The following is a 21,961-nucleotide window of genomic DNA, read 5'->3' on the forward strand; positions in this document are numbered from 1 at the left end:
GGCCGAAACTGTTTGAACTTTGAAGTACACTCGATTTATAGATATGATACGACATTTTCTTCTTATTTTACGAAATAAGTAGTTACATTGGTCACATGCATTGCAATAAAACTTAATACATTTTGATATAAAAAAAACTTCAAACTTTAGCTTTATAAATAACTTGTAATATAAAGTTATTTGAATACCATATTTGGATATGTAACTTTTTTCAGCAGGATTGTTACAACTCTATGAATTTGTTTGTTTGTTGTGCTTTGACGTCTCAACTAAGACTCACCTGACCGATCATCATAAAATATTATATGCGCGTTGACGGGTGCAGAAAAGAACATAGGCCCTAACAGTGCTACTAAATATCTTACTCTCAAATGTAAATAAATTACAATTTATTATCATTTATTTTACACTAGATAATTTAATCTATTTTAATTCTTCAATTTTCTACTAAATATATATGTATATATTACAACTTCCGCGAATTTATTTCCATAAAGTGTTAAATTATATTAAAATATTAATCGCAATATGATAGGATGTACCTACATTACAATATAATTATACGACACAAAACATTTAGCCTAAAATAAGAAATACATATGTAGTCGTAACAACTGCTTTAAACATTATTATTCAAAATAATACTGTTCAACGCATTCATATGTGAGTATTGCATGTATATGAGCTTTGTTTTAATAAATAATTATCATACGCCATAGTGACGTGGCTTAGTTACGTAGGTACCCCTGTCTATATCTATGTCAACAAACTGACGTAGGCCTTGCGGTCTGGACGCAGCTAACATGAATATTAAAGTTAACTTAGATGTAACATATGCCTACTATTTAATAGGTATTGTACACCCACTTAGATACTTAAACAGCTTAGTAACAAGCATCTTCGACGCCAACCCTGGACCGACGCCAAAACAAAGAATGTACTACACTTCACGCTAACGGTGAAAGTGGTCACGATCAATAACAACTTAGTTATAACTTAGCAACTAATGATATATAGCATTTTAAAATTACATTTTTTACATGACTTTTCATTAACTTTTGTTCAAAATATTAAATCTAAACTGTCGATATTTGATAGAACCTACTACGCCATACCATAAAATCATATTTTACAATTACTTACGACGACTAGATTACAATATCTATATATTATTCCATTTGATAGCGCATTGTGCGTGTATAATGTGTAGATTAGTTTAATCGCTTGCGGCAGCGGCAATGGCAGGCGCTAGAGGGCGCATGCGTGGTGGTGCAGCGCGCGCACCCTTCGGCACCCGGCTGTCACGAGCCACTCCACCGGCAAACCGATCTCGACGCACACGCGCGCCCAAGGTTCGCTACGCCAAGCAACGCCGGCCCCTCGCGGCCAGGAGCCCTGCAAGGCGCTTCCACACCCTAAAACACGACACCGATCCATCTGGGGGGCACAGCACCAGCGCCGGCGTTAGCAAACAGGGCTCCGCGGGCTAAAGGTAACCGTTTATTTTCCACTGACATGTCCGCCCTCGATTGCTTTTCACATGCACTGCAATATCACATTTGTTAACGATTTAGAGACATAACTTCCCCTATCATGTAGAGTCTTAGCATTAAGTTAGGGGTAATCATTTTCTAGCATTATGTTGAAATCCGTGCTACTGTCCGCGTTGGAAATTAGTGTGACCTTATCTCATTAAGGCTTCATATAAAATTTGCTATGTATTACTCACACAAAAAAGTAATATCAATTGTCTAAATTGGGTACTTATTATTACGTGTACGGTGTATTAAGGCTCGATTACGTTAACATTAAAGATATGTTATGTTTGAATGTTTCATGATTGGTTATTTCAGTGCTTAAAATTATCCAAATAAATCAATTTGACGTCTTTTTGTGTTTAGTACGCAATATCGGTAGTAATTATTCCAATTAGTCATAATGCGAAACTTTCAAACTTGCTTTTTAGATTAACCATTGCATACATAGTCAATATAATGTAAAGCCTTACTTAGCATAAATAAAATAATTTTACCTTCTGTAAATCATTTTCAGAATACTTAGGTAAATAAGCAAAAGATTTTGACGCAAAGAAACACTGGTCTATGTAATAAATGTTATTTGTAAATGTTCACAGCAATATGTCGAATCTTTTATTGTTACATTTTTCCACATAATTTCCATATCATGTAAAACAAGAGGAAAAGAGAGATTTTTCATTAGTACTCTGAACATCAGCATTGCAGATACAACAACGTTTTATAATATTATTTTCTTAGACAATTTGGCAAAGTATTGCATTCAAAAATAAACTAGTGATCGTTTTATTATTTATAATTGACATTGTATAATAACATAACCGACTGATTGAATTTTTATTACGGTCCATGTTTTACTGTCGCAATAATTAATCAACCGCCATTAAATTAAATAACTGCTCAATATGTTTTTCAACTGATCATAATAACATCTCGAATATTTAAATAACAGCTCAAAAAATTAGTTCCCTTAAATATTATGGTCATGATGTACTCATAGGCCCTACCAAGCCTAATGTACCTATTTTTTATTTCTAATTATCTCTAAAATGATTATTCCAAATTAACAATCTATATATTTATTTGATCTACATTAAATAAACAGCATTGTCTTAATTATTTTCATGGATAACATTTAACTTTTCCTTTACGAATTTAATGGAACTTCAGTTATGCATTAGACAGATTCTTTGATTTATCCACGTAATAATATTAATATATTATAATAATAACATACATAATCAGCCTGTAAATTTCCCACTGCTGGGCTAAGGCCTCCTCTCCCGTTGAGGAGAAGGTATGGAGCATATTCCACCACGCTGCTCCAATGCGGGTTGGTGGAATAATATATTATATAGATTGTATATTTAAAGCATATTTGTGATCCATAATTTATGTTGACATTATAAAATAGGTGTGTTCAAAAATCACAACTCACTTTTAAAAACTATAAACAATATAAAGTAAAAACATATATGTATGTAGCAACTAGTTCTCTAACAATCGGATTAGTAGTTTAGTCTGAATCCCTAAAAACGAATGAAAAACTTTATTTTGTTTTAAAATATTTATACATTCTATACATTTAAAGCTACAACATAATTTCATTTAAGTCCATCTGAGCTTAAATGAGTTAAACTAGGTATTTTTTTTTACATAATTTATATCTACTTACGTTATAAAATCTACAAAATTTACACGACTTTCTTTTTAAAATGCAAGAACATTATGAATAACAATTAAAAAAAATGTTTATTTAGCTTTAATTATTTTCCGTTATTATTTTTTATTTGTGTTCATCACACATTCACAACCTTTAACAAAGCCATAACTTAATCTTTTGGTTCTATTATTGCTATTTTTTGCATATAATATCAAACTTTCTGCCTAAGAAATCTATGCTAACTGTGGGTTTGTTTATTTGTTACACTTTCACGGCTGAAACACTCAACCGGTCATCACGAGATTTTTGTTTTATACGGTGGCACACGCAGGTAAAACCGCGGGCGGGAACTCCTTCATAAAATTGCGAAAACACTTGCTTACTTTGGGATTTTATTTTTGTCTGGTCTTAAAAGAAGTAAAGGTTTTTTTAAAAAAATCGTCTTTTGTTATTTAAAATTGGTCCTTTTTAAACGGTAAAACATGTCCATGGAGACTACGAAATTAAGTAATTAACTGCGTTACAGTTGTTTTATTTGGCTTTCATACTTAAATGAATATGCTTTCCACAAGTTTTCCAAACATTCTGATTTAGTCAGCTCTTGCGCTCTTTAACGAATCCTTGTGTAAAGCATCTTTTAGTTAAACATTTAATTAAAACAAAATTATTATATTTACATATAAAATTATTTAAATTATGAATTTATTATTATAATATTATATAAACATTAAATATAATTAAGAAAATGACATATTTGTTATGCACAATTGCATTCATTGTATAAGTACTTGATGAGTACTTGTGCTTCTATTTTTATAAGGTGGATAAGGTGGTACGTGGATTGTATTCTTGGTAAAAATACCAAATAATTGATTAAAGTTGATTGTACCCTTCTTAGTATATTTTTGTGACACGAGGTAATATTCATTGGATTCATAAATTACATAGTGAATAAGTAAGTACTTTTTATTGAAGTGTTAACTTATCATATCATTTTACTTTTAACTAACCCATGCCCGCAACTTAGGACGCGTAGATTTTAGTTTATAACGATGTCATTTCTCATGAGTTCCATGAGAAAGGTGCAAGGAAGTGCACTGGAAATGACATGAAAGAAAATAGGCCGAAATAGATAGCGAAATAATTTTTTTATCATTAAAGTAACTATTTGAATAAAACTTAAGGTTGTTGTCCAAATTTGCCGATAATTCAATAATGAATTCAGTGTCTACCTTACCAGCAAAAATCATTCATAATCATCTTCAATCATTGATCGATTCGAATTGATATCAATGTGTATTTTTATACTCACCTAAAACTGGATGCACTGGATAGATTAAATTTTATTTGCTCGTAGTATAATGGGAAGATGCAGATGCACCTCCCTGAAAATAATCCTGCCGGTGCCTATGAATGTGCTCATTTTATACCCAACAGATAGCGTTTATAATATTAGTTGTGTTTCAGCTTTTTTACACGTTTATCATATCGACTACAATTGAGACAAAAAGCAAAAAGTTCCTGAATTTAAAATAATGACAATACGTCTAAAGTATCTACTTATTTAAGATTTGAGACTGTTAAATAATGTAATTATATTAACTAACTGCAGAGAGAAAGAAGTGCCATGGCAAAACAATGCAAAAAATTTCAGGCCTCGTATTCCTAATCTAAACCAATACGAGCTTGATAAAAATTTAGTCTAGAATTAAGTTTATGCCCTAACTATTTTCTATATATTCTTCCAAAAGAAAAATATATTTTTATAAAATTAACAATGTATAAAACATGAAAATGTAATGCCGCTGACAAAAAATAAAAGTTTCCTAAATTAATTTTATTGAATCAGACATAAATCATAGTGCGTGTACAACACGAAATTATTTGCCTTATTATAGATTTTATTTTGATGATACACAACTTAAAACGAGTAGGGTTTTTCTATCAGAACAAGTCTTTAACCACCAAACAAGGTCGTGAAATAAGTGTCAGGAATCGAAGGATAAATATTAGCGCATAAAAAAGCCTATTAATGTATGTATGTCAGTTTTCAGAATTTCACGAGGGAGAAGTTCTTACAGAATACCAATGGACAGAAACACGTATTTGCTATTTCATTCATTCATATTTTGCCATAATTGTGTGCTTCAATAGCTGCTAGCTAACTAGGTCCTCTATAATTTGTTGTATTTGGACAATTAATGCAAATAGGCGAACACGTTATGCCAAGTGAAGAGACGCCTTGGTGCCGCCATTAGTGGAAAGTGTATTTACATATTTTTCGTAAGTTGTTGGTTTATTAAGTGCCAGTCACAAATAATTTGTAGACATAAATTAAAAACTATGATGTACTTGTAATAATTTAATTGAATTTAAAACATTTCATTTATTTAGGCAAAAAAACAAAAAAAAATCCGCAGGATTGAACAGATTACTTTGCAATGTAAGAAGTATAAACCATTTCCCTCTGCGTCAATACTTAACCAACCATATAAGATCTTATTACCCTTTAGCTTGAACTTATTCTTGAGCTCACCCTTAAAACCGGAAGGAAATAAAAATATAGCAATATAAAGTGTTTTCATGACTATAATAATCATTTTTAATCACTTATACTAGAAGATTTTGTTAATATAATCCGATTAACATACATTGCTTATGATCGCAATATACTCTATATACCTGCTTTATACTTCATTAGTAGTCAAATATAGCATTACCATATAAAACGATGAATCTGGAGGACATTTTTATTATTACTATTGATTTATGTTTTGTACCATTTTGGCCAAGCGATAGTCCGAAAAAAATATTGATATTATAAAATTGGATTTATGTGTGTTTCTAGCATATTGTGTTAGATTTATTTAACCATTATAATAGCTGTAGTAATCGTAATATTATATTAAATAATATTTACATTAATACTAATTACTTTAATGGGAACTTTAATGAGAGCTGATGGAATCTTTTAAAGTAAAAAGGCTTTTACATATGATATGACTGTTATGCTATACGATGTTTAGGTTATGAATACATAGTTTTTAAAACAATGCTTATTAATAGAGTAGATAAATATATAAATATCGATAACTCAAAATTCACTTCATTCAAATCGCTGTTTTAAATTTTCATCGTAATGAAAGACGATATAAAATATTTTTAGTTTAGGTAATACAATTACATACACATACTTATTTTATGTTTGTATCTATCGACCTCATACCAAAAACAATAATATAGGACACGTACTACATATTATTATTATTTTAAGGATATATATCTAAATAATCTACTTTATCAAGCTATACCTTGATAAAGTAGATTGAATGAATTGAATGATTAAAGTTAAAAATGTACTACAACTACCCAATATATGTATATATGTGTATAGTTGTAGTACATTTTTAATTTTATATAAGATTATTTTAGTCCAAGAATTTTATTATTAATCCAACTACATATATATACTACTATTTTTTAAAATAATATTTTTTTAAGAACAGATTCCTTTTCCAGGTTGTTTGATTTGACTTTATCATTATGTTGATTTCTTTATGGACAGCATATATATTATATTTTTAAACATACATATATAAGTACCAATATATTATACGTACGTAAAATTTTAGCCTTGTTACAAAAAATAGTAAATGAACTAGCTTGAACTAACCATTTATAAAACATTAAAATTTTTTTTGCCACTGGAACAAATATTTTATAACTTAGCTAAATCCATTATATTCACTAAGTATACCTTATACTTTTAGCAAATATTTAATTATCTAAATATTTACATGCTAATATATTGTACTGTCATCATACCTACTAACTTACTTAGTGTAGAAAATAATATCGTATTTTTAAATTTCATATTAAAATTCATAAAAAAACAAATTATGATAACCCTTATAACTAGACATAGTATACGCAATTTTGATTACGCACACATGTGTATATTATAATAAGAATGTCAATAACAGCACTCTTTCAGAATGATTTTTAGGCTTTGTCCATCGCCATACCAATGGATGTGAGATGTCCTCAATAAAACAATGTATTCATAAACTATTAAAAAAATTGGTTACACCAAATAATTCTCACTCATGTGAATGATCTTTTGTATGGAAAATTTTTGACGCATGTTCTCAAATAATAATGTAAAATAATTGGAATTTTCATTTTACAAAAATAACGTATTTGAAACGTCAATAGTTAATAACAACACACACAATATAGTACCTTTAGAAATTATTAACTTAATAAAAAAAAACTAAATTTTAAAAGTATGTAATCGTATCTGACGCAAAACACCAAAAAATATATATATAAACTATCACCACCGTACACTGAAAATAAAATTATTTTCATTAATAGATTTTAGATATTATTTACGTAGAAAATGATAAATAATAAATATATTTCGAAGTAAATAAAGGTACATAATTTTATAACACTTAATTAAGTTCATAATAGAAATTATTCGTCCAATAACCTTCCTGGATTTAAAGTTGGTACAGACGTAGCAAAATGCTAATGTTATGAAAAAAATCGAATAGTTATTTTAACGTTATAAAGAGTTCAAATCAGAATTCAAAGCTTGTTGAACCAAAAGTTCGCTTCTGTTCACACGACAATCATACACGCGATGTTAATACTACAATGTACAACCATTATTTTAATCATTTGTTATTTGACTACTTTATTAAATCTAATCATTACCATCTTTAATAATTAAATATAACCATTGATACTAAAATAATAATAAATAAATTACATTATTGAAATTACAACACTAGCTCAATGTCATTGGGTTATATTTCTATATTTTAATCATAATCAGGAAATAGGCTATAGGGGCTTTAACAAAACATTAACTTAACAAAGCTTTGCTTACTTATCAAGTGATCGTTACTAAAAATTAAATTATAATTATTAAATATTATAGATATTATTTTATTTATTTATTAGTTGATAGTGAAACAAGAAAGCTATTATTTTCTTTTTTCTTATTGTTATATTTTGCATGTCATATACAAAACAATACACTTAATCTCTCTCTGTCGCACTATTAGTATTATGTTATAGCTCATTTAAAATCTCACTCGGGATAAACTAAAAAGTAACTTATGGTGATATGTTAATTTAATGCATTTATCCTTTAAATGTTATTATTATTATAATAAATACCGATTATCACTGGCTTTTATCTTCATTGTTCTGCGATTAGTTTCGACTTTCTTACAATTCGACATCTGTGCACGTGATGTGTAAACGTATGATGATGTTTCTTGTTTATTAGTATTTATTATTCTACTTATTTATATGCAATACAACAACCATTGCAGGTAAATGGTGAACTTATTGTTGTTGATTATAATATAAAGTAACAAATGTCTTCGAATACAGAATAAATTACTTATCATAAATATTAGAAGGCATTTGTCGAGCAGTAAGATATTTATAGATTATTACTGTTACTGTCACCTTATCGTACCTAACTTCTATGTTGACACACAATACTATACAAACTACATAAATATACCTAATATAAAATAAGAGTTATTAAATGGATTATTCTAGAAAGACCCCAGAGAGAGACATCTATACGATCCTTATGGACATTATATAAGGCAATTATTTATTATTATAAATTCCTAACAGTATATGTCAATATATTTTTTTAACATAACTCGAGCTATGTTAGTTACTGGAAAAACCTTTGACTTGACTTAACTTTTGAATTTTTGATAACAATGACGCTCGACAGCGCAACGGCAGGAAAATGAATGCCAGCAAACCCACTGCCTTAAATAAATGCACCTTTGAAATTTTCTAAAGAATGATAAACACTGCTTCATTACGAATACATCATCACGAAACAGAGCTGGGTTAACAATTGTTATCATACAGCTTTAGAATGAAAATTTTAGAAAAATATTCGAATATTTTTTAAAAAAAAAAAGCTTTTTAATACCTAATCCCTCGAATATATAGGTATATAAAATATGTAATACGTTTTTCCACTCGTTCCTAATTAAATTACATTTAAGTCTAAAACGATACCAAAACGGTATTACTTACGATTATAATAAATACTTACTACGTTTTATATTAAAAATCCTTATTTGTCTTCAACCATAATTCAAGAATTATCTGTGAATATTCCAAATAAAACTATATTATTTTAATCATATTATAATACATTTTACATAACAACATTATTTTTTTATTTTGTTGGAAATCATAAAATGGAATTATACTTTTTTAAGATAATACCAATATTTAACAATAAACATATACATATATGAAAATCAAAATATTATTCTTTATTAAAAAACACACTTGAATTGTCATGTAAAATTTTGCAATATTGAAGAACCGCCTTGAAACAGTAGTAGCTTTATTTCACCAATTTACATAAGTATTTTGATTAAATACAATTATTATCTATCCTGCAAGAAAATCTATAAATAATTGAAATAATATATTGAAGCAACATAATCATATTCAATCATTTTTTCACTGCGTCATTATAAACAAACAAACGAAAAAGTGCACTGGGTATATAACTTAAAAGACTTAATAGCACTTCCTCGGCCTTCATCATAAGCATAACACTCTAATGTATTTTTAAAAATCTTGTTGAGAAAACTACGAACTCTTTTTGGTTGAAGACGCGATAAAAAAATGCTGAAAAAAAGTGTTGAAGTGATCGATAGCTGACGGGTAGCGGGTACTGCAGTGCTTCTGCAGACTCAAGGGCGTCGCGCCGCAGCCAAGCCTATTCGATTCTCACGCAAATTATGCCACGGAGGCTTTGGGAGTTAGTTCATGTGTTAGGACTTTAATATTTAAATTATTTTTGTTTCCGTCTGTAACTCTTTGTTTTTAATTTTAATATTCAATAAAATATTATATTTTTGTTTATAATTTTATTCTGTTTATACGCATATTATAATTAATAATCATTTAATAAATGGCACCTGGTCGATACTAAAATTGGTTGTTTGTAAATTTTATTAATACGGTGGCAGCACTGCGGTAATCGCGTAATTTCGTAAATAAAGTGCTCATCACTTTACTTACCACCTAAAGAAAATTAAAAACTAGATACTTCGTTGGTCCTGTCTGAAGAGTATGAACGAATCCTACGATCGCTATTGCGTTAAAAAGAGAACTTAAATCAGCCGAACGATCGGGTAAAGCGAAAAAACATTACAAACAAACGAAAATACATAGTAATATATTTAGCACATTGTAAACGCAAACTTATGCCAAAAATGAAGGAATTATCAAGAAAATAAAGAATGAGGTCAAAGAAGCCAAGTTTATTAAACAACTCGCTTTTCTTGCTCTTGCTCGCTTATGTCGTAATTGGTTAAGTGTTTGCACGAAGTATAAAGTTAAAATGTTATTTACTCTTTGGTAGTAGTATATTACAAAAAAAAATTGTCAGCAGTCAGGTATATGAAAGTCTGTGGTCTAGTTTGACGTGCTTTTCGTAATTCCGCTTCATGTGCATTTATATAAACCTTCCTCTTGAATCAATCTATCAATTTAATATATATTAAAAAAAACGCATCAAAATCCGTTGTGTAATTTTGAAGATCTAAGCATAAAAATAAACATAACAAAATCAGCCTGTAAATTTCCCACTGCTGGGCTAAGGCCTCCTCTCCCGTTGAGGAGAAGGTATGGAGCATATTCCACCACGCTGCTCCAATGCGGGTTGGTGGAATACACATGTGGCAGAATTTCGTTGAAATTAGACACATGCAGGTTTCCTCACGATGTTTTCCTTCACCGCCGAGCACGAGATGAATTATAAACACAAATTAAGCACATGAAAATTCAGTGGTTCCTGCCTGGGTTTGAACCCGAAATCATCGGTTAAGATGCACGCGTTCTAACCACTGGGCCATCTCGGCTCTTGGCATCTCTCGGCTCTCGGGTCTAAGCATACATAGGGAGATACTTTGTTTTATGTTATGTAATGATGAGAATGATTAGTACGTGCTGGTCAAAAATGAGTTATATTCTTACGAAATGCTGTCACTTTAATAAAAAAAAAAATATCTAAATATTTATTGAGAATATATTAGATAACTACAGACCTATCATTAATTATAAGTTTTGTATTTATTTATTTTTATAAGATTGTTTTCTTTCTTATTTCTATTTTATTTTTATTTAAAGCAGAGATTAAATAAGTGGTTTTGTTTTAATGCCATCCTGTAACAATTAGGTTTCTCAACTAACACTGATAATATTTTTTTTGTAAAACATTAGTATATTTACGAGTTATTATTTTCTACTTATCAAACATAGAACAATATTAAGAGTTTATTTTTATTAAAGATGTACTTACTACTTCCTTTTTAAATAATTGCTGTTTTTATAAACTTGTCATATAAACTGGAAAGTACATAGAACACATTAAGCTGAATACATAATTATTATTTTTTGAATTACTCATACATATATTGCAATGTTTTCGTAACTACTACGAATAAACGTAGCACTACTAAATTTCCCTATATTTTAAAGTTACCGACTATTTTAGGATATATCTTATCTATAGTAGTTTATTTTTTTAATTATTTCATTATGAAAAAACTACATGTACCACCAATTTGTATTTAAATGCGTATGTTCGCGTGTTGCAAAACATTTAGACCTTGACCTTTGATGCAGTTGCATTTAATACAAGTGATGAACTATACGTACATATATATACATAAAGTGAACTATAGATAGATGTTACATAATAGTTTTACTAGCCAAAATAATAATAACCTGGAAATGAGCTGGAAATAATGACAACTTTTTTATTTATAAAAGGAAAACTAAGGAATATAACAATTCCATATTCAAACGCGCGAGCAACTATAGAATTTAACTCATGTTAAAATACCTTTCGTTGACTTTGCACGGGTTAAATCAGTTCACCTAACCTTACCTATTAGTAAAATTATTAAAAAAAGGTTTACTAATATTTTAAATGCGAAAGTTTGAACGGTGTTTATAAAAACAACCTCAAAACAAACAAGAAAAACACATAGGTAACTATTTATCCTGGAAAAATATGCTAGGTACAGTACTTGTTCCCTCTAGACCAGTATGAAAAGGGTGCTGTCGCTCACTATTCGGGATATATTTTTGGGATCTGCAAAGTTTTCATGCATTTGTTAGTTTTGGAAAGATCCAACTATTTTCATTCCGACTGTTGACATGAATTGTATATTACAGCTAGCTTCCATAAATTGTTTATGATAATTACTATTATTAGTCGAAAACACAAAACCATCCTTGAATCACCGAATAGAATTATCGAGATTTTTTTTTCAAGCGTATTAAATTAAACTATTTTAAGCAAAGGCTGCTGGTACTTCATTACTTATATTACAATATTTTTAAATGAAACTGACGTAAAATACTAATTATTTGTTGGTGAAACATGAAATATATTTATTTGTTCATCAAAATCATGGTAATTTATGCGGTTATTGTCATACTTATTCTTCAAAAATAGAAATAATATCTTGAAAACAGATACGTGTGATATTTCTTTAAAAAAAACGCAGGATTGAAACGCATTTAGGTATACGTGAAAACTTGAATTTCAGGAGTACATACAAATTAGTGGACGAAACAAGTATTCATTGTTTTTTTGGCGCTGTTTTACATATTGTGGCTGACCTTAAAACTTCTATTTGTTTTAGAGATGGAAATCGTCCCCGAGGGAAAAAACTTCCGATTGGTAACCGAAGACGAGCTCCCAGCGGTCGCCGATATCTTAGTGCAGTATATGCCTGAATCTTTAAAGGTAATTTAAAAAAGTATAACTTTATTTTATTGTAACCATGTACATTTAACATCAACAGTAATCGATGCAATTGAAGAAAGTATGTTCTCTATCCGTCTAGTTGAAGTCAAAATATCATGGAGTTATTCTAGTCTAACAAACTAGTTTTTATTTCTAAAATTACTATCCGGTCAAAAATAATACCCGGCAAAAGAGACTCAGTTGTATTAAAAGTTTTGTTTGATTCTCGAAGTGTTTTATGCAATAGTATCCCCGATTAAATAACTATGACCTTATTTATATACAGTTTTAATGGATAACAATGGCTACAATATAATTTTAATAGATAGCAACAGCTATATGTAATAGATAGCAGATTATTTGAAGAAAAACCAATATGGAGTATGGGATTATAGCTTAACATAATATTGATTTTACTTAGGAAGCCAAATTTCTTGGGCAACTAGCCAGATAAATTTAAACCATAAAACAGACATTTTAAAACATGGAACTTTTTTTGTCTACGTTACATTCATGATATATTATGGTCGCAACATCTCGCATTACGTTCGCAAGCGTACAGTATAGTAATAGAGTCGTCTAATATATTTTTTAAGGCTTTATTTGTGTAATTACGGAGATAATTTGTAAGTTAATGTACGTAAACTTATTCATAATTTTGCACAAACATATTTTAAAGGAGTTCTTTAAATCATCGCGGCTCTGCCCTGCAACCTATTAACTATTTTTTTCAAAACTCATAATCCGACAAAGATGAAATCTGTAAAATGAAGCACCTCCCTTAATTCCAAAATGTCCTTTATGAAATAATGTGTCAATTTATAAAATAATATAAGATTTTAATTCAGCCTAGATTCAAGCATTATGTTATTTTGTGTAACTAATTCTATTAATTTTGTATTTAAGTTTCATCAAACGATTCAAACATATCTAAACAACAAGGTGTGGGACTTCCATTTTTATGTAGCGAAAAATTGGCCGGAGGATCCGATTTGCCTACATTTCCCTGGATGTACTAGCACGGTAAGTTTGTCCTAGTAATTTACAAAAAAAATAATTGTAATTATTGGAGAATTCATTTATATTTGAATCTTAATAAACATCGAATTAATAAATTATAATTACGAAATATCTCATTTCTTATAACAAATTTCAAATTCTCAGTGACACAACTTTTCTTGTGACACATTTGCTACGTCACTGCCTTCATCTCATGACGAGAGCCGAACTAAGTACTCTTAAATACAAGTGTTACTTTTATACAAGAGACATCTTACCTTTTTAATTTTCATGGTGCATTCCTGGCATGATGCTGTTTTAAAAGTATTTATTTTTATTAATAAAATTTTTTTTTAGACATATATAGCTTATATTTTACTATGATATTTTTTCTGTCAAGATGTTTATTATTTATTCTCTTAATAAATTACTTTAATTTCAGCCAAACAGTCAAATTTATGAGAGCGTAACTATATTCTGTCCATCGGAGCGCGCAGAATTGGTTGATTTGTTGACATCCGAAGACGTGTTACTTGATCTAACACAACCATTGTACCTGAATTTCACTCACCAGGCTATTGTTGACCGCTTTGAAAAACGCTATGAAGCCCATGACAAAATCACTGGTGATGTTTACGTGTGTGACAAACCACCTGAAGAGCCCACTACTGATGAGTAAGACAAACAATTAATGTTCCACTATATAATATAAATGGCCTGACCCAAATTACAATAAAAATATTATAATTATTTTATGGCTGTTATATCTATTATTATTTTAAGTTATTATTTTCGGGTAATAATAATAAGTTGAAAATGAAAAAATCAGCTGTTGTAGCAGGTATGCCAGGTTTCCAGTAAATGTATGCCTATTCCAATCGAAGGCGTAAATTTAAAAAGTCCCATATATATATACGTATTTCATGTTATTTGCATTAAACAAAATCAAAAATGTTCGCGAATATCATCGGCTATTTGAGATCTGAACTAATTTTATCGCGTCAGTTCAATCTTATATTTACTTATATCTACTTTACTCTTCTTATAGTTGTTATAGAAAAAAATATACAATGTTAGTGCACTTGTTGTTTATTTTTTATATATTACATTAATAAATACCTAATCAACTGTCTTCAATTAACTCTTAAAAATAAAGGTATTTGATATTTAATGTCATATTATAATAAAAAAATGAGCCAATAGATAAAATAATTTAATGTGTATTTTATTTTACATAAATAAATCAACGACGCCCCGGGTCTGTAGTCTCGGATCCCCTTAATCTTTTCCCTGTTATGTCATCAGTGCCATTTCTATTAAATATATAATAATATTTAAACTGGTATCATAAATATAACTACTTTTCAATTAAAATAAGTTAAGTTCATATTTCATATTTTTCAGACTGCCACCGGACGTGGAGCTAGTTCGTTTACAGCCAGAACATATGAAGGCAGTCCACGATTTGTACCCAGCTAGTGATATCGAATGCCGAGAAGTTTTCGAAAAGTTAGTTGCAGAACTGCCTGCATATGGAATATTTGTTGAAGGGCAGTTGGCCGCTTGGATGGTACAATCCTATTATGGAGCCATGTTTTCAATGCAAACGCGACCTGAATTTCGTAGGAAAGGCTATGGGATTTTCTTAGCGAGGCGCCTAACCAAGGAGGTCGCCGCTCGAGGCTATAAGCCGTTTGTCGTGATTCGTCCGGAAAATGACGCGTCCCGTTCCCTCTACTCCAAGCTCGGTTTCGAGAAACGTTTCCGAACGGTGCGCGCCGTTTTGCGTCCTCGCTAATGCGTTAAAGTTGATCACTAGCAGATTTTATTTTTTTAAGACTTTTGAAAAAAATCAATTTAGCTTACGATCTTTGATCGTTTAGAAAACTTTAGTAGTAGCTATAAGACGGAGCGGCTCTTGCTTTTGATATGCATTTTGTTACGGATATATGTTTTTTTTCAATGTATGTAATGAAGTTCATCAACCATAAATTATGGTAAAATATAAATTCAATCTATTTGCGTTTAAATATCACGGAGTACAATTAAAGTATTATTTTATATTATTGTTATATCTAGAAATGTGTGCTTAGTAGAAATCATATTTATAGTTCAAATTACACATTACAAGTGGTTTCAAAAGCGATAGCCGTTCGCTGCGTTTTAGCGCCAGCCTAGTTTCTGATCTTAACGACGCTAACTTGTCAAGAAATTTGGAGTCTTGGACCAGACGAACGTTTCAATCTACTTGACGCTATTATTCCGTTAGCATCAAAAAAGTTGACACTCATTGTAACGCTCAATTTTAAAGAATCTTAGAACGGTTTAATTTATTTGACGGTATTAAGATGTAACATACTTCTTGACATAGTTAACTTCTACAAATATCTCATTTAGGCGAACGCTTCATTATCACTCGTTGATCGAGCGGAACTGTCTATCTCATGGTTTATAAAATTTTGGGACCCGTAATGATCTCTGATTAATTAAACGTATTCCTACTTATCACGATACAGTATACGTGCAAACCTGGGCCCTGGGTAAATTGTACATGAGAAATGCATGAGAAGAAAGTTACCGTCGTAGCACTCGCGATATTGCACAATTCTTCGAAAGATTTAAGCACCATTATTGTTCATCTGACGCTAGGAATACGGTTCTATAAAAGTTTAAGGCTATAATTTTTACGACATTCAACCGAAATCAAACTATCCGGCGAGATTATTAAACATCCTTTCAGTCAACTAGGTATTGATAGATTTTGATAAAGGATTACATGTTGGGAGAGGTACATACATTTTCATTTATTTTATACTTTTGCTATTTTTTGATATAATTAAAGGATATTGAAAAGGCTGGAACAAAGAATATTGAAAGTTAGTGTGACACGCGTTTTATACATATAATGATTATTCGTAGTCTACGATAGTTTAAACTGTTTTTGATAACTATTTTTCGTTTTAATATGAATTTTGTAGGTACTATGTTATAAAAGAGAACAATGACGGATAACGCGTAAAAATCAATAAACAATTTGATACAAAAAAGTAGATAGGTAGGTATTTTAATACGGGAAACTATTTTACAATTATATATCGGCGTAGATAATTCGAAACGTTTATATCCGTGATGTATCAAAAAAATGAAAGTATGTTAATTTAATCAGCATTTCTTTTTATTACTTTTACTATTTGTGATCTAATTACGTACTTACTAGTTTTGTATTAGTGTATATGTTTAGTTCGCTTTATATAAACATGGATTTCTATATCTGACTGTATAACAACATTTGGAAAGAATGGACGAAATGGCGGGAAGTTTTGACAGTGAACGTTTTTTAACCGTTTTCATAGAATATCAAAATGATGTATGTTTGAACAATAAAATAATATTATTTTACCCTACAATTGGTTCGAATGGCACTTTTTAAAATTGGCACATAGCTTAATTTAAAAAATTGGCATTGAAACAAATAATTGCTCAAAATTTTCGAGCTTCCACAATACATTAAAAAATTGTGTGCGTCATTCGATTAAACAAGAGAAGGCCAAAGTTACCTTTAAAAATTTTAAAAGTAAATGATTTTTCCGTACTTATTACAATTTAACGAAAAATAAATCGTAGGATAATTATTAACAGTTTAATGATAATTATGTGCATTCTTGAATTCATGTCTAATTGTGTGTTTCAAATAAGTAGATGTATGTAGCGATTTGAGAAATCTGATACACAGTATATGTATGAATAACACAAGCACATTTCGAATTGTATCCATTTAAATTTTAAAGTCGTACCTACGCATTACGCGATACATTAAATATCAACACTCGATCTACATACATCTACTTATTTAAAAATGCAAGAATCATTAATAACATGCAATCATGCTAAAAGCTTTCCACATTCCTACTCTACGTAGGTACGATTAAGTAGTTTGAAAAAAAAATCTTGAAATTATTAATTATAAGAGCAGTTTTCAGAACACTTTCCCTTGCCTAAATAAACAATGATGATATCAGGACATTACTCCGTCCTCGACACTGCAGTTGAAGCAAAATGTAATCGCATATATTTTAAATAATATATTTCAATCTTCTGCAGCTACACAAATAATGTAGTGTCCGTTCTGTATTGTTTATCACATTGACCTTGCAAAGGTATCAAGAAATTAATAAAATGATATATTATAATGGAAGTTTGTCTTATTTATTTTTATTTTTAGACCTATTCTCAATAAATGTGTGTAACGCAGATTTATTTCAGCCAAATGGGAACTGCTCTAAGTAAAAACTATCTAAAAACAAAGCCGTTATGTCTATACGATAAATTGTAATTTGTAATCATTTCTTTTTATATGAATTATCTTAATATGTTTTTGAAGATATTTGTATGACCAATAAAGAATATTCAGTGCCTAACTAGTCGATCAAAAATGAAACTAAAATATCATAAAATAGTTCAGAAAAATTTAATACTGACAAAGTTACTATTTAAAAAGATCTTTATTTTATAAATAGTTTAACTTCAATACTAAATAAAATATATATAGAAATAAAATAACACACGTGCAAACTCAGGTGCTTGCACGATTTTAACTTGCTAAATCTCCGGTTAAAATCTATGAGTTATAAGCACAGGTCAATCACATATCATATATTATATTGGAAGCAATCAGTATATAATAATCTTTATAAATACCAAATATTAAAATATCATTACTAATAAAAGTTTCCATAGGTTGTCTTCGTAATTCTTATATGCATATATAATTATAGTAGGCGTAATTATGCAGTATCAGTACTTTTCTGGAAAACAACGGCTTGTTTTTTGTGTGACGCAAACTCCGTCTCAAGTATCTACGTTTTTTTTTTCAATTATATCTATACTCTTAAAATAATTTGATACCTCATATCAAAAAAAAAACAAAATTAAAATATTATACTTTATTCAAGTAGGCTTTTACGAGCAATTTTGAATCGTCAATTAACAAACTATAGTCCGTTCACAGTTATTTTATCTCAGGCTATTAAGTTGGCTAACTTGTGCAATGTCTTGCTATAGATAGTTTCTATATTATATAGTAAAAATCCTTTGTATAAAATTAGGAAATCGTGATAGATGAGAGAATATTTGGTGGTAGTGGCAGAATGATATGAAGCTGTCCTTCGTAAAAAATACCTGTTTTCTTCTACCTGAGCCAAATGGAGAATTATATTTCTAACCCGTATACTAGTGGTAGTCATGTACCTACCTAATTTGGTGCAACCGATGGTAGTAGCTAGAGGAGACAGACCCGTAGATGGATGTAGGCGTGGCATGGCATGTTATACGTATAATTATATCTGTACCAATGCTCCTATACCTTGTGTAAATAAACATATACTTGTAACTATATCATTGTTTTTTGATAATAAATAAAAACAAGTACGGATTGGTCAAAGCTTTTATTTAGAATAAGAATGATCTAAATGGACATCATCTTTAACTCTGCTAAAAGTTTCGTTAAAGTTGAAACCTCTTTCCAGACTGCGTACATTTCGTGTATTTTATTTCTAACTCTACAAAGATCAAAATCGTCTATCTGTATTAATTTTTATTAAATGTGTTTTTTTCTCGCTGTAGAGATTTTTCGAGACGTAGAAGCAGCAATTTCACCTTCTCAGACAAACCTGAAATTTAAAAAGCCTTAATTAATAAATTTACAACATTTCATTTACTCTTACACATAATGGTACCATTCACCATTAAATTAACGATTTCACTTGTACGATTATAACGATATACAATATACGAAAATATAACGATATACGAAGATATAGTGTTTGCCGTGGATAGAAGGTGAATAATACCATGAACCATATTGGTACAAATCTATTCATTTGTAAAAATTTTAATCTTATGTATCATTAATCTTAAATTATAAAATTTCACTAAAGTAGGCAATTATTTTTCAACATACGGGAATTGTTTAATAGCAGGTAACATTATTTTACATACATGTCATGGCAACTACCCGATTCAAACAGAATTACAGGACCTTTACTATTTTTTTTCTTTTCTCAAAATTCACACACTGCTAGCACGATCTTTCTTCCACTACTCCGAATTCTTTTTGGCATGAATAAATGTAATTAATCACTGAATTTCAATTCAATTCAATTCTTAGTTTAATGGCTTTTAGTTGTGCCACAGGGCACAGATTATTTCGCCAATGTCACGTAGGATGGAGAAGACACGAATGAGATTGATCGGTATGGTTGAGATAACAAACTCAATTAAATTTTAAAGTCAAGTATAGTAGTAGTAATTTCCTTGTTAATCCGTAACCTAGAACAACACAAACATTAAGGGTTAATAATAGGATAAATTACAAATAATTGTTAGTACTCTAAACTATATATAATAAGATATATCACTCAATTGGACTATTCACAACTTAATTTTATTACATTTAATATATTTACACAAAAAAGAACAAAATGGACTAAACACAAACGTCAATAAACATTCAACATTTATAGGACGAGGAACTTTAGGAGGGAGAACGTCGTAAATGGGATGAAGAAGTTTAGGACAAAGGAACAGAATGTGGGTAGCGGAACCTTCGTCTAGGCCACATTCACACAGCGAGTGATCTCGAACTCTTATCTTTGCTAGGTGGGTAGGTGTGCAAGAATGGCCGAGGCGTAACCGACAGATAGTGGATGTGACCCAACGGTCAGCGTGCCTGTGAAATGAAAACCAAGGTCGCCTCGGAATTTCAGGTTGTAACGCCGAATAATACTTACCTTTAACCGATTTTGATGAAATCCAAAAAGCATTCCAGGATTTAACCATTTGAGCTTTCGCAAGAGTGAGCAGGTCTCGAGAGGAATTGACAAAATGCTCAGATGAACCAGATTGGATAGCAATCTTAGCATATGAGTCAGCCATCTCATTTCCAATAATACCGGAATGACTTGGAATCCAGACCAGCAAAACCTGAAGGCCTTGTTGGTGACAGGACAACAGAGCCTCTCTGATCTTAAAAACGATAGAAAGTCTTAATTTGCTACGAAAAGGATTTTCTTTAATGGCCAACAGACAGCTTAATGAGTCACATAAAATAACTGATTGTTGTATGTTGTGTGACTGGGCATACATAATAGCTTCCAGTAAAGCAATGGCCTCACCGGAAAATATAGAGGTTTCAGGGGGGCATTTAAATAAAAGGGCTATTTTATATTTCGGTATCCAACAAGCTGCGCCAACGCAGCCGGTCGGTGAGAGTTTAGAGGCATCAGTATATATAGGGAGGTGATTTGGCCAATTTTGATGAAACATTTTTTGAAATTGGACACTAGTATCAGGGGAACCTTTTATAAGACCAAGGTTTGTTATAACGGGGGTATTATAAATAAGGGCTTTAAAGGAGGTGGGAAAAAGAGGATTAGAAGGAAAAGTGGTAAGAGGATGAGGGAGGTTGGTATACTTGAGGAAACTGTTTAATAGGAATGAGGATTTCGGACTGTCTGGGTTGCAAAGGTGGGATAATTTGTTTAATCGGGCCAATAAAGGATGGGAAGATAGCTGTAACAATTTGATGATAAAGCGGTCACATAAGTATTGCCTCCTTATATGTAGAGGAGGGTCAACACACTCAACCTGCAGAGCATTAGTAGGAGTGGATTTCATCGCACCCAAGATTATGCGCAAACATTTAAATTGAATTTTATTTAATTTTTCTGAAGCTGATTTATTGAATGGATCTAGAACAAACAGTCCATAGTCCAAATGACTACGAACTATTGCGTTATAGATCAGCTTCAATGTATAAGGGTGAGCTCCCCACCAAACTCCAGATACTGCTCTAAGGGCATTAATTGATTTTTCACATTTCTTGGCTAAATAGTCAGAGTGTGAAATTCCGTTCAGTCGGTGATCGAGAATAATACC

General features: G+C 30.4%; 1 protein-coding gene across 1 annotated transcript; it reads left to right on the top strand.

The window, feature by feature from the left end:
• The first annotated feature begins 1,306 nt into the window (after positions 1-1,306).
• Positions 1,307-18,221, top strand: LOC113402501 (uncharacterized). Its single transcript, XM_026642779.2, has 5 exons — positions 1,307-1,492; positions 12,924-13,027; positions 13,934-14,050; positions 14,469-14,701; positions 15,431-18,221. The coding sequence occupies exons 2-5, from the start codon at positions 12,926-12,928 to the stop codon at positions 15,822-15,824; spliced, it is 846 nt and encodes a 281-aa protein (XP_026498564.1). The 5' UTR covers positions 1,307-1,492; positions 12,924-12,925; the 3' UTR covers positions 15,825-18,221.
• The last annotated feature ends 3,740 nt before the right edge of the window (positions 18,222-21,961 follow it).

The sequence above is a fragment of the Vanessa tameamea genome, chromosome 11 (genome assembly GCF_037043105.1).
Source record: "Vanessa tameamea isolate UH-Manoa-2023 chromosome 11, ilVanTame1 primary haplotype, whole genome shotgun sequence".
NCBI classification, from domain to species: Eukaryota; Metazoa; Arthropoda; class Insecta; order Lepidoptera; family Nymphalidae; genus Vanessa; species Vanessa tameamea.